Source organism: Triturus cristatus, chromosome 10 (assembly GCF_964204655.1).
Source record: "Triturus cristatus chromosome 10, aTriCri1.1, whole genome shotgun sequence".
NCBI lineage: Eukaryota > Metazoa > Chordata > Amphibia > Caudata > Salamandridae > Triturus > Triturus cristatus.
The window spans coordinates 993,189,306-993,201,637 of NC_140593.1; the positions used below are offsets into that span (position 1 = coordinate 993,189,306).

Sequence of the window (12,332 nt, forward strand, 5' to 3'; positions counted from 1 at the left end):
CCGACCAGCCGATTGGCCAGCACCTTGGCAAGAATTTTGGGCTCCGCATTTAAGAGCGAGATAGGCCGATAGGATGTAACCCGGTCCCGAGGTCTCCCTTCCTTGTGGATCACCACGATTGTAGCCAGACGCTGGTCCAGCGGGAGGGAGCCCAACGAGTGGGCCGCTAGGAACATCGCACGAAGGTGGGGTGCCAATGCATCCGGTCGCAACTTATACAACTCGATAGGGATGCCATTCGGGCCCATGGCCTTGCCAGAAGCGACCGAGCGTATGGCGAGGGCAATTTCGTCGGAGGTGGGAGCGGCATCCAACGACACCCTGTCCTCCTCCGAAAGGGAAGGGAGCGCGATGTCCCTAAGCAGGGCATGGGAATCCTCCTCCGAGCAGGGAGAAACCGGGGAATACACTTCACGGAAATAATCCGCGAAACAGGAGAGAATTTCTTCTGGCTCGGTTACACTCACTCCATCCATCCTCTCAATCAGCGGGACCACACGATTCGCTCTCTCCTTTTTATCCAACCACGCGAGCAGTTTACCAGCCTTATCACCCACATCATACAGTCGCCCCTGTTGCTCCCTACTGAGGCCCCTGGCCGCCTCCGTGACGAGGGCCCTGTAGGCCGCCTGCTTAAGCTGTAGTACATGTAGCGCAGCATCTGTCACCCCACCCTCTAGATCACCCTCCAATTCGACAATTTCGGCCTCCACCCGGGTCACCTCCTCCCGCTCGCGCCTCCGGGCATGGGAAATAAGGGATAGGGCCTCCCCTCTGAGAACTGTCTTGAAGGCTTCCCACAGGGAGATAGCCGAAGAGACAGACCCCACATTCTCATCAAAGTATCGCTGTAAGGATTTAATCAAGTCAGCGCGAATGATGGGGTCGCGCAGGTACCAGGCATTGATTGGAGCTACCCTGCCCTCACCCCTCGGGAAGACATCAATGTGTAACAGGAGCGGGGAGTGATCTGAAATACCCCGCGCCAAATGGCGCACCTCTCCTACCCTCCCAACATAGGCCGCCGGGACAAGGACATAATCAAGCCGTGAGAGGCTACCATGGGCCCCCGAGTGGAAAGTGTACTGCAGCTGCGTGGGATGTTTTAAGCGCCAGCAGTCCACCAATCCCAGTGTATCCAAGAGGCCGGACAGCCACGCCTGTGCCCGGGGGAGGTCCCTAGGGGGGTGACGATCCACAGTCCCAGAAACCACCGCATTGAAGTCCCCCCCAACCACCAGAAGCCCCCCCGGAAGGCCAAGGAGAAGGCGCCCCAAGTCTGCAAAAGTGGTCGACTGTAGTCCCGGTGGGACGTATACTGATACAAAGACAACTACTTTGCCCTCCATTCTCCCCACCAAGACAGTGTAGCGTCCCCTATCATCATGAAGCACCTCATCAATTTCCAACGGGAGCGAGTTCTTCACCATGATGCCCACACCCCGTGAGCCCGACGTGAAGCCCGAGTGGGCCACTAAACGGTAGCCACGCCGATTCATGGCACAAAAAGAATTACCAATAAGGTGTGTCTCCTGCAAAAAGACTACATCGGGTGAGAGTCGTTTCAAATACTGCAGGACCACACCTCGTTTGATCCTATCCCCCAGTCCATTAACGTTCCAAGACAACAAAGTCAAGTCCCTACCCCCCATCACACACAAAAACCACCATTTGTCCCCCGAAGAGCACCTTAAGACCAATACAAAAAAGGGTTTGCCTTGTGGTAAAAACGAAGAACACCCCACCCCAACCCACCCACCCCAACAGAACTCCCCCCTCCCTGCACCCCTGCATGAGCCCAAACAGCCCCCCCAAAGTGCAGTGTGCCTGTCGCCCCATAGATGGTTAAACTAACTAAGCCCCCAGAGGAGGAGGGAGAACCCCCAAGAGACCCCACACGACCTCCACAGGAGGGGAACTTACTCGAACAGACGAACAGTCCAAAGTGACATCAATTTTGTCCAGAGCGAGGCCTAATATTAGTCCCTCAGTCCTGATCCGGCGAGCCCTCTCCCCCAACCGCTCCCCCCCCGCCCCCCCGAGCCCGATCCCCAGGCAAAGTGTCCAGCCAGTCCCCAGCCGCTTCGGGACGATCAAAAAAGTGCGTGCGGCCATCCACCTCCACCCGCAACTTAGCTGGGAAAAGCATCGCATACTTGAGGTTAAGGTCTCGTAGACGACGTTTGACTCCGAGAAAGCTCAGTCTCTGCTTTTGGACCGCTGGAGTGAAATCAGGATAAAAATTGATGTCCATGTTGTCAAGTCTGACCGGTCCCTGTAGTCTGGAGGATTGCAGAATAGCATCTCTGTCCCGAAAGTTGAAAATCCGGGCGATGAGAGGCCTCGGAGGGGCTCCGGTCTTAGGCCTTCCCCCGGGAACCCTATGGGCCCGTTCCACCGCGAAGAATTTACTCAGCCCCCGGGGCTGGAGATGAGTGAGAATCAAGTCCTCCACGAATAGGTCCGCCGCCGCCTCCTCACGTCCCTCAGGCACCCCGATAATGCGGACATTGTTCCTCCGGGCCCGACCCTCGGAATCCTCCAAGCGGCGGTCCATCAGCGCACTCGCCTGGCCAAGCCGGCGCACCTCCTTTTGGAGGGTCGCCACATCTGTCGTGAGGCCCGATGTGGTGTGGGCCAAAGAATCGACCCGATCATTGGTCTCGGATAGATCGGCCCTCACCAAGCCAACATCCACGAGGACCGAGTCTATCTTCTGCGCCAGTGTATCAAAACGCTGGCTCGCCGAGGCCTTCATCTCGGCGATAGCACCCATGACATCCCGCAGGGTCAGATCCGCGGGCAGGGCAGGAGCATCAGTCGGGCCCTCGGGGGACCTACGCGGCACTTCAGGAGATCCCTTCTGGAGGGTGTAGCGGTCCATGCTGTTAGACTGCTGGGCTGCGCCACGTCGGGTCGATTTCACCTTTGCCCGGTCACCATCTTGTTTTGTGGACATGGTTCCAGTCCCCCGATCGTGCCAATCACGTCGCAAAGGGCAGGCAAGCCGGTTCACGGGCTCCGGGGGGGGGCCACCACAGACCCGCGGGGTGGATCACAGCCGGCGGGCCGGCAGGGTACCCCAACGAGGCCACACCACCCCACAGTGCCCCGCAACCCAACCTCGCCAAGACAGCAAGGAGGGTGCAAAAGCGAAAGTGAAAGTGCGGGGCACGCGAGTCGCCGAGCCCTGCCCGCCGCTGTTGTTCACTTTGTCTCCGGATAGCCCCACAGATCTAATCCGGGGTTCGGCGTGGAGAAGGCCGCAAGCCTCGATCGATGTTTCCGCCGGTGTCCGAGGTCCAATTTGGAAGCGGAAAACGGGTGCCGCCTCAGCTCGGGCTCACCAAAACAGTCCCCTCATCTAGGACAGGATATTTTCAGGATATGTGTAGGAGGTCACGGAGGTCCTCGGGAGCCTCGCACCTACGCGGCCATCTTGGTTGCGCGCTAGGCTCCTCCCTATAATTCCTTTCATGATATTCTACACACCAGAGAGACCGGTCCTGACTGCGTGTTTATTATGTTTAGGTTGTGTTTTCTATGTCCTGATGAAGACCTGCATTCGGAGGTCATAAACCACCCTCATCGACTAAGACGGGTCGAAACGTCGACAACGGTCATTTTGTGGCCTGGAATACAGTATAAGCTGCCTATTCAGAAAAGCTGAATGATGCATTTTAAAATAAAAATAAACATTCTTTAAATGAGGCCATATAGCAATATACAATAATGGTTTTGTAAACAGGCCTAACATTGGTTCATCCACCTTGGGACAACCCCAACCAGTGTTTATGTATGAATTATGATACTTTGATTTTCAATTGCTTTCGTCTGAATTTTCTATTTCTCTTCACTCAAGTTGCACATAAGCACTTTTTTCTGCACTTACTTTTTGGACAACCGTCTAAAGTTAAATGCTACATTGATTGTGCCTATTCCATAAGGATTATATATAAAAAGATTTTGTCTTGAAAACAAATCTGTTGTTTTTTGCCTCTGGTATATTCCTTGAGAGTGCTGTAATCCTCTATTTCATAAAAAGTTTTTCTGGAGTCATATGATGGATCTTTCGAGTCTTTTGCCTCCTTGGGCGGTCTAAAGAAGTACGCCAGGACCTTTGACGTTTTCTGGGGGGACCCCAATAGTTTATAATAGTTTGTAGAATACAGCAGCGCCTCAGAAAGTCATAAGCCCCTGGCGAGGGATTTGGTAGTGCAGATGAAACCATTCCGTCTAGCAGGTTGATGATTCACATTGAAGTGTAATATGCACATGTCTCTGGAAGAAACACAACCACCATGAAATCCGCTATATATCCCAAATGTACTTTATCTAAATGGGATGATAAAAACTTTCAGTGGCAAGCAACAATACTTTGAATAATACATTTTATTAAAATCTATAGAAATAGTAATTTTTGAGTGAGACGTAATAAATGCACTAATAGATCTTTGTGTGAGATGAGTGAATATGAGACCCAAAGGGCACGTCCATGAGTATATGGTGGCATTCAACTAGAGGCACTTAACGTTTCTCTTTGCACGCCAACTCTTGTAATCATTTACCTATCTATATTTGCAGGAAGTGGGAAATTTGATTTGTCCAACAAGAATAACTGATAGAAACAAAAGAAAATGGTTTTAATTTAGATAAATAAATGTGAAGAATGTCTGTGGGACTAAAAAAATAAATTCTACAGAAATAGATATGCAGAACTGCAAGGGACCCACATATGTTATTTTAAAAGTAAGAATCTAAAATATTACTACGAACCAACAGTTCCCCCTCCTAAGGAAAACAATGTTTAAAGCTTCCAAGGAGTCATAATTATTTTTGCATCATCTATATTCTAGAAACCCTAATTCTTCTTGTAAAACATTTTTTAATAATAAGAAAAGATGGACGAGGTGATGATTATAGTCTAACTTACCCTCAAAAGCGTAAAAAAGAATAATATACCCAAAATATCATTATAGCTTATTGAACCCTGTGACCTTAGCTTCTCTCTTTTGTACTGTATGTTTTGGAACATCAAAACCATTTCCTGGTAGGTTTTCTGTGAGGGAGAGTACCATATAGCTGGGATCGCAAGTATGTCAGGAGGAACTCACAAGTGTTTGGAAAATGCTTCCTATGCAGACATGCCAACTCACATGATGCTACTGTGTGTCTAATCTGATCAGTCATTCTTCACATGGTGCACTCAACGCCTTACGTAGAGTAGAATAAAGCATGGTGAAATCTATTTCACACAGTACGTTAGCAGCCATGAATTTGGAGGCTATACTCTGACATGAATCATTCTGGGTGTTAGAGCCGCTCATGACAGAGGAGATACACCTTGATTCATTAGTTTATGCTGATGGGTAAGGACAGTTGGGGTCTTAGTCAGTTTGCAAGTCTTTTGTCCAAGTTGTGCCATGGTTGGGATCAGGAGTCAAAAGAGAACACAATTGGGCAACCTCATTGTTTCCTCCACACTGACTACTTCATCAGAGGAAAAAGTTATTGGGCATGTACTATTAAATACACTATGTGGTCAATACTGAGAACAAATAGGGATATTGCTTTATGGGTCTACCAGAACAAAGGTTAACATTGTTTGATCTTTACATACCTGGAATTTCAAATAGTTTACCAATTTTGGTTAGTCATAAAATGTCTAAACTCCATGGACTTCTCTCTATCTAGCTGTGCAACCCCAAAAACACATTCTCAGTCTTTAGAAGATTGCTTTTTAGGTCTGGGTTGCCAGGCCAGCTGTCACCAGACCTCATATGATGAACCAATCACTTGAGGTTCAGGCTACTGGTCCACGAGAGGGAGGGCTGTGAAATTGCTTTACATGCCCGAACCTCGCAAGCTTTAGTCAAGATATGCATGCACAACGAACTGAGGTCTATTGTGTTTCCCAACTTGGAGAGCTCCTGTCTTCTTTTAATAGCTAGAATGCTGCTAAAATTGCTATATTAGTATTGTAAATATGAGTAAGCTGTAATAGATTATTTTAAGTGATGAGAATATGCACGTTTTAAAGCTATTTTACTATTCTTAGTTTCAAGAAATATTCTATAATGCTTTCCATTTGTATTCTTTTTTATTTGAGATTAAGATTTATGGGCTGTAGTGAATTATTTTAAGCACCTCTGCTTCCACAAGTTAAATCAATTATTAACTGTCATGTATTTATTTTATTAGTACATGAATTTTACTTAAAATTTAATATTTGTATATTTTAAATTAATTTACTTCTTTACTACTGTAATTTTATATTACCCATCCTTGAATCCTAAAAACCCTTACTGCCTCTTAACGTTAGCATTCCCTGAACCCTGCAAACTATGTTACCCCTTAATACTACGCTTTTCTGAAACCTAAAAAAACCTTGGTACCCCTTAATGCTACCCATCCCTGACCCGTAGGAAGCCATTCCTGGACCATAAAATGTCTTACTACCCCGCTTAACACTATCCTTCTCTTAACAATAAAAACTACCTTGTTACCTCTTAATGCTAGCCTTTCCTGCACCCAAAGAATACCTTACAACTCGTTAACACTACCATTCCTGGAACACTAAAAAAAGACTTGCTGCCCCTTAATGCTACCCTACCCTGAACAGTACAAACATCTTAATGCTACCCTTCCTTTAATGTGACAAGCATGTTTCTACTACTTCATGCTACCAATACCTCAACCATAAAATCATTAACTACCCCTTAACTAAAGCCTTGCTTAAACCCCAAGAACCCCTAACCACCCCTTAATGGTACCATTTCCTGAACCTACAAATTCCTTGCTATCCCATTACAGTTTTACTCCCTAAACCCTAAAAACCCTTCCTAATGCTACCCCTCACTGAACTTTACTATTTCTTGCCTATGCCTTAATACTACCCATCCCTGAACCTGAAAAACCGAATTACCCCCTAACGCTATTCTTCTTTCAACCATGGAAGCCCATTACTACAACTCAGCGGAACCCATCTCAGAAACCTAAAAACCCTTACTAACCCTTAGAGTACCATTCCCTGTAACCTAAAAAGCTTGGTGTACCCTTATAGATTATCCTTCCCTGTACCCTAAAAACGCCTTACTACCCCTTAAAGCTACTCTTCCTCAAACCCTACAAGTCCCTTACTACTCTTTAATGCTAACCTTTCTGGACCCCTATAAACTCCTTACTGTCCCTTCATGCTCACTCTTGGACTGTCAGCATTGAAGTCAAAGGGTAAAATACTGGAAAGATTTGAAATTCCAATTACTGATTCCCCGGTAATTCCTCATTTCTAAGGTGACCCCCGGGGACCTACTTGTGATAACTTATTTGTATTGATACCTCCCTCCCTGCAGTTATCAACATCATTGGTACTTGGGTGAAATCAGGGGTATCATTATAAGGCTCTTAGTGGCAATCGGTGACAAGGAAAAGTTTACCTGTTTAAAGAGTCAGAAGAACATTTTTAGGGCATCAGAGGAACCACTTTCAGGACTACTGTATTGTGCTGTTTGCAGTGGAGCTGTGCCGGATTGCCAATTGGGAGAAATCAGCACAGCCCTAGTGATGGAAAAATGTACTGATGTTTTGCTGGCAAACCACAATTCGGTAATGGCATTACCACTAGCAGTTATTGTACCACAAATTTAGATAAATCTGTTCAAGCACTGTTTCGGTAACTTTTTACACCATTACTTATGTAAAATTAGCACCAGGTTTTTGCTTGTGCTCTGGAATGTATTGGCACTGGATGCAGTACTTATCTCTTACTGTAAATATATAATTAAATGCTCTAAAAACCACTTTTCACACATTTCAGCAGATTTTTACAGCATTCCACATATTCTAAATTACACCAAAGTAGTAAATCGATGAATGATAAAACACACCAAATATATGTGCAATACTAGTATATCTTATTCAAAAAAAGAGCCAATCTAGGTAGGGTAAGCTTACCTTTTAAAATCTGGTTTAATAGTGCAGCTGTATGGGTGACATCAGCTGGTGATGTTTTAATTCCTTCGTCCAGAAGGTGCTTCCTATAGAATGCAAGATGGAGGATTCTAAATCTGAGAAATAAACTCAACTATGCGGTTTGTTATATTCAGTTTTTTTTTTTCTATGTGCATTCTACACAGAAAACGATATTTTTGCTACTTTCCCCCAACATTGGCAGTCAGAGGGCAGATTATGTATCGTATGTGCTACACAGCATGTGTAGAAAAGCACCCCCCAACAACATGGGGTGTGTCCCCCAGGCGCGTGATTGTCCTAAAAAATAGGTTTCAAAAGATTGTACTAAATTCTTCAATGTTCAATGTTGAAAGACTTTATTTGTTATTCAAAATTCATCATGAGCGTTTTTTTTCAATTCAAACGCATTACGAAGATTATAGCGTTGATTATAAATTCCCAATGCATTTCGGCATAAGCCTTCTTCAGGGGAACTCTAGAAAAACAATAAAGATGACGATAAGCGCTATGTCTGAGGTCTGTTGGTTACTCATGTGTTAAAAAGACGGGTGAAAGTGAAAAAAAGTGATAAGAAACCGATCAAATATAACGTGCATGGCTGTGGTTAAAATAAAAGGAGTTTTTATACGCAAATGATTCCATGCTCGTGAGGATTATGGGGAGCTGTTTCAGCAACCAAAAGTGAATAACAGCGGTTAAATCAACGTGTTATTACAACTATAGATTGATTCAAACGTGATTTCAAGTGAAAACGGTAACAGACGATGTGGTTTATATCAAAGTTTACTTCCAGTGATAAAGTTAGTAAGAAGCATAAAAGCATTCTGAATAGTTGACGAAAGTTGTTCTTACCCAGTGTAGAAAAACGAAGGTGTGTGCTCTCGCGTTCGATCATGTGCACATACGATACATGCAAAACGCTTTTGTGAACACCTGTGTTTACATTTGTTGGTGCATTAAGGGCAGACCCATTGTCTTTAGCAGTAGTTGTTAAATGGGGTAAAAAGATCCGTGTGTTAAGGGTGTGTTTATAATGGGTGATTTTCTTTTGAATGGCATATACAGGAAGTTCTGCTGTGATAAAATGATGCTGGTTACTGCCAAAAATTTAAATGCATAAGTATTTCACGGACAGCTAAAAATACTAGTTTTTTCTTTACCTAATCTGTTTTAATACGGTGTTTGAAATGCAACATGTTTAACCAAATATTCTCAAAATACGATTTGGTGGGGCGTTAAATAATCGCCCACCCTCATTTGGGAATTCAATTTACCCGCTACTCTCACCCCAGTTTGACTATCGTCCGAAAATCTTCTGAAGAATCACGCTTTAAAAACGCTGTCAAGGTTTTAAGGTATTCTTCGTTCCCACGTATGCAGAAACAAAATTACTACTTGATATGATATGAATCATTTAAGAAGCGTCACGTACCCTACCACGGGATTTATCCTTACATACAACTGGTGTCTCGCTTGCTGCCGGTACGCGACTGAGTGCTAAAGGGCGCAGCCATCTTGGTGACGCTATTGACAATCAACATCGAAATAAGACTCGCGATTACGCCCATATCGGATAGGTAGCCTTCAATAATTACGGTTTATGAAAGATGTCAATTAAATGGCCATGTTTTAATGGTAAAATACCGATTTTAATGTTAAAAGCGTACAATGTATATTCATTATTAGGCTGTGTTTTAATAGTAGACTGTATTGATTGCACTATTTGTGAATCGTTAATTATTAGCAATTTTGGCAAGCACGTAATGTTTTTTACCTTGTACGAAACATTAGTGAACTATTTTAATTTCATACATTACCAATAAATGTAGACTTAGTACATTACCACAATATTGCTAACATATTTAATGATATCTTTTCTGAGGGAGAGAAAATCCGTCCAAACATGGTTGCCTTAACTACGCTCCCTCAATACACTGCCGACAGCCAAGGTTGTGCTCAAAGACGTCACGTCGACTTCCAGCCAAGTCACTGAGGTCAACTTCGTCACTTTCAATGACCTCAAAAAGACTACATCTCCCAGCATGTTTAGTGTCCACTAGAGGCTGCGGGCGGCCAATGGGGAGGGTGGGTTCAGTTGAGCGGCCTCAGAGTTCCAGATGAACCAACCAGAGCTCACGTTACTCGTAGGGGTCGCTCTGGAGCGCAGTGTAGACTGTGCTAGGCGGCGGGCCACAGTGAACGTGCCGAGAGAGCTCGGGCAACTCAGGTTCTCTCCAGTTCAGGCCTGGCCATGCCTGTGCGTACGGAGCCCCGGCCCGCGGCCTCCTTAATCCCGCCACCACCCATCAACACACAGCAACCCGGGGTGACCGTCTCCCTCCTGTACAGCGGGGCCAAGTACCGGGGCCACCAGAAAAGCAAGGGTAATGCCTACGACGTGGAGGTGGTACTACAGGTGAGGGTGTTGCGGATTGAACGTCAAAGGTAGACACTTTTGGTTAGCAAGATTGAGGCATCCAGTAGGAAATGCCTGATGCCAGCAGAAGAGATACTATTTCACTTATCGGCATACATAGGATCACGGCTCATCCTCACGACTAGTTATTTTAGTGATAGTCCATTCACGTTTTGGAAGAACGCATCGCAAGACCACAATCGAAGATTATTTTTTCAATGCCACTTTGTGAATCACTTAAAATGAACTTATTGATTATGACACGAAGTCTTTTTTAGGGTACAAATGCACACAGTTTTGTGATTACATCTTTTTGGGTAGGTGAGGTGTCCATCTCAAATGCTAACACTGGTTAACGAGATATTTTACCATTAACTTGCATTTGAGTGATTAAAGCTTTAACGGGAGTAACACTGAAACATCTCCTGAACAATTGGATATTGTTGGTAGGTGTATCTGTAGTTGTACTGATTGTCGTTTACAAGGGACTTTTAATTTTTTTCAGGTTTTGCACGTGTGGTTCTTTGCACCTAGAAAGGCGTATTGACTCCACAGTGATTAAATGTCACCTAAATAGCAAGTAGTAAATAGATTAATGTGATGTTAGTTTATATAGCTTGCAAAACGAACAATTGCTGGACGGAATGCTGAACAATGCAAACTTTACCCCCAGTCACAAAGATATGAGTCGAATCCATCCTTTTTTTGCTCCCCACGCCACCCCAGTTTAGACCCAGCCACGTGCAAATCAGTCTTGACCCTGTGCCTCATGGGAACAGTATTTCAAAAACAGTTGAAATACATGTAATAACAGGTTTCTTGGGAATTCTTGTTTATCTTTACATCCTTGGTAGTGAGATGTTCATGTCACCTCGAAGGGCACCACAATTGAAACATATGATGTGGTAAAAAACAACAAAAATCATACGGATTATAGAATGTGATGTGTGACTGTTCTAAACCATCACTACCTTTGCGTGATATTGTAAACCTCATGGGAACAGTCCAGTCCGAACTGCCTAGCCAGGTCCCCCCTGGACCGGAAATGAGCATCCTGGGACCGGTTTCCGGGCATCACACCTCAGCAGCCAGGCTAGCTTGAATCCAGTTGCGCAGTGAGAATGGGACCCACGTCTATGCATGCCCTTCCTACTTAGGGTGACCAATGCAAAACGAACAATTGATGGACGGAATGCTGAACAATGCAACATTCACTCCCAGTCACACACATCTGTGTTTAATCCATTATTCTGTTGCGGACTACGCCACCCCAGTTTGGACCCAGCCATATGCAAATCAGTCTTGACCCTGTGCCTCATGGGAACAGTCCAGCCCAAACTGCCAAGCCAGGTCCTCCCTGGACTGGAAACGAGCATTCTGGAACCGGTTTTGGGGCATTACCCCTTATCAGCCAGGCTAGCTTGAATCCAGTGGCGCAGTGAGGTCGGGACCCACGTCTGGGCATACCCTTCCCACTTAGAGTGACAAATGCATTTGTCACCCCGAATGGGATCAGTATGCCCAGACGTGGGTCCCGTGCTCTCCATGCCACTGGACTCAAACTAGCCTGGCTGATGAGGTGTGAAACCCCAAAATCGGTCCTAGAATGCTTGTTTCCCGTCCAGGGAGAACCTGGCCAGGCATTTTGGACTGGACTGTTCCCACAGGGAGCAGGGTCAAGACTGATTTGAATATGGCTGTGTTCAAACTGAAATGGCATGGGGAGCAAAAAATACGACAGATTTAGGGCCAGATCTCTGTACTGGGGTGAATGTATGACTTGATCTGCATTCTGTCCATCAATTGTTCTTTTTGCATTTGTCACCCCATGTAGGACGGGTATGCCCAAACGTGGGTCCCGTGCTCTCCATGCCACTGGAGTCAAGCTAGCCTGGCTGATGAGGGGTTATAAATTAGACAGAGAATGACCCTGTGTGAGTGAATA

General features: G+C 45.4%; 2 protein-coding genes across 3 annotated transcripts in view; one reads left to right on the plus strand and one right to left on the minus strand.

The window, feature by feature from the left end:
* Window positions 1–9,538, minus strand: part of ATPAF2 (ATP synthase mitochondrial F1 complex assembly factor 2) — a 223,041-nt gene extending 213,503 nt beyond the window's left edge. Inside the window, exons 1-2 of one of the 2 annotated variants that reach the window (XM_085628961.1) lie at window positions 9,404–9,538; window positions 7,954–8,036 (exon numbers count right to left, since the gene is read on the minus strand). The gene's annotated coding sequence lies outside the window, so the exon portion shown is untranslated. The remainder of the gene's footprint in view (window positions 1–7,953; window positions 8,037–9,403) is intronic. The other variant, XM_085628962.1, reaches the window with a different exon arrangement.
* A 535-nt stretch (window positions 9,539–10,073) lies between these two features.
* The window catches only part of GID4 (GID complex subunit 4 homolog), a 139,248-nt gene continuing 136,989 nt past the window's right edge, over window positions 10,074–12,332 (plus strand). Inside the window, exon 1 of the mRNA XM_085628960.1 lies at window positions 10,074–10,387. Coding sequence (XP_085485086.1) covers window positions 10,223–10,387 — 165 coding nt within the window. The 5' untranslated portion in view covers window positions 10,074–10,222. The remainder of the gene's footprint in view (window positions 10,388–12,332) is intronic.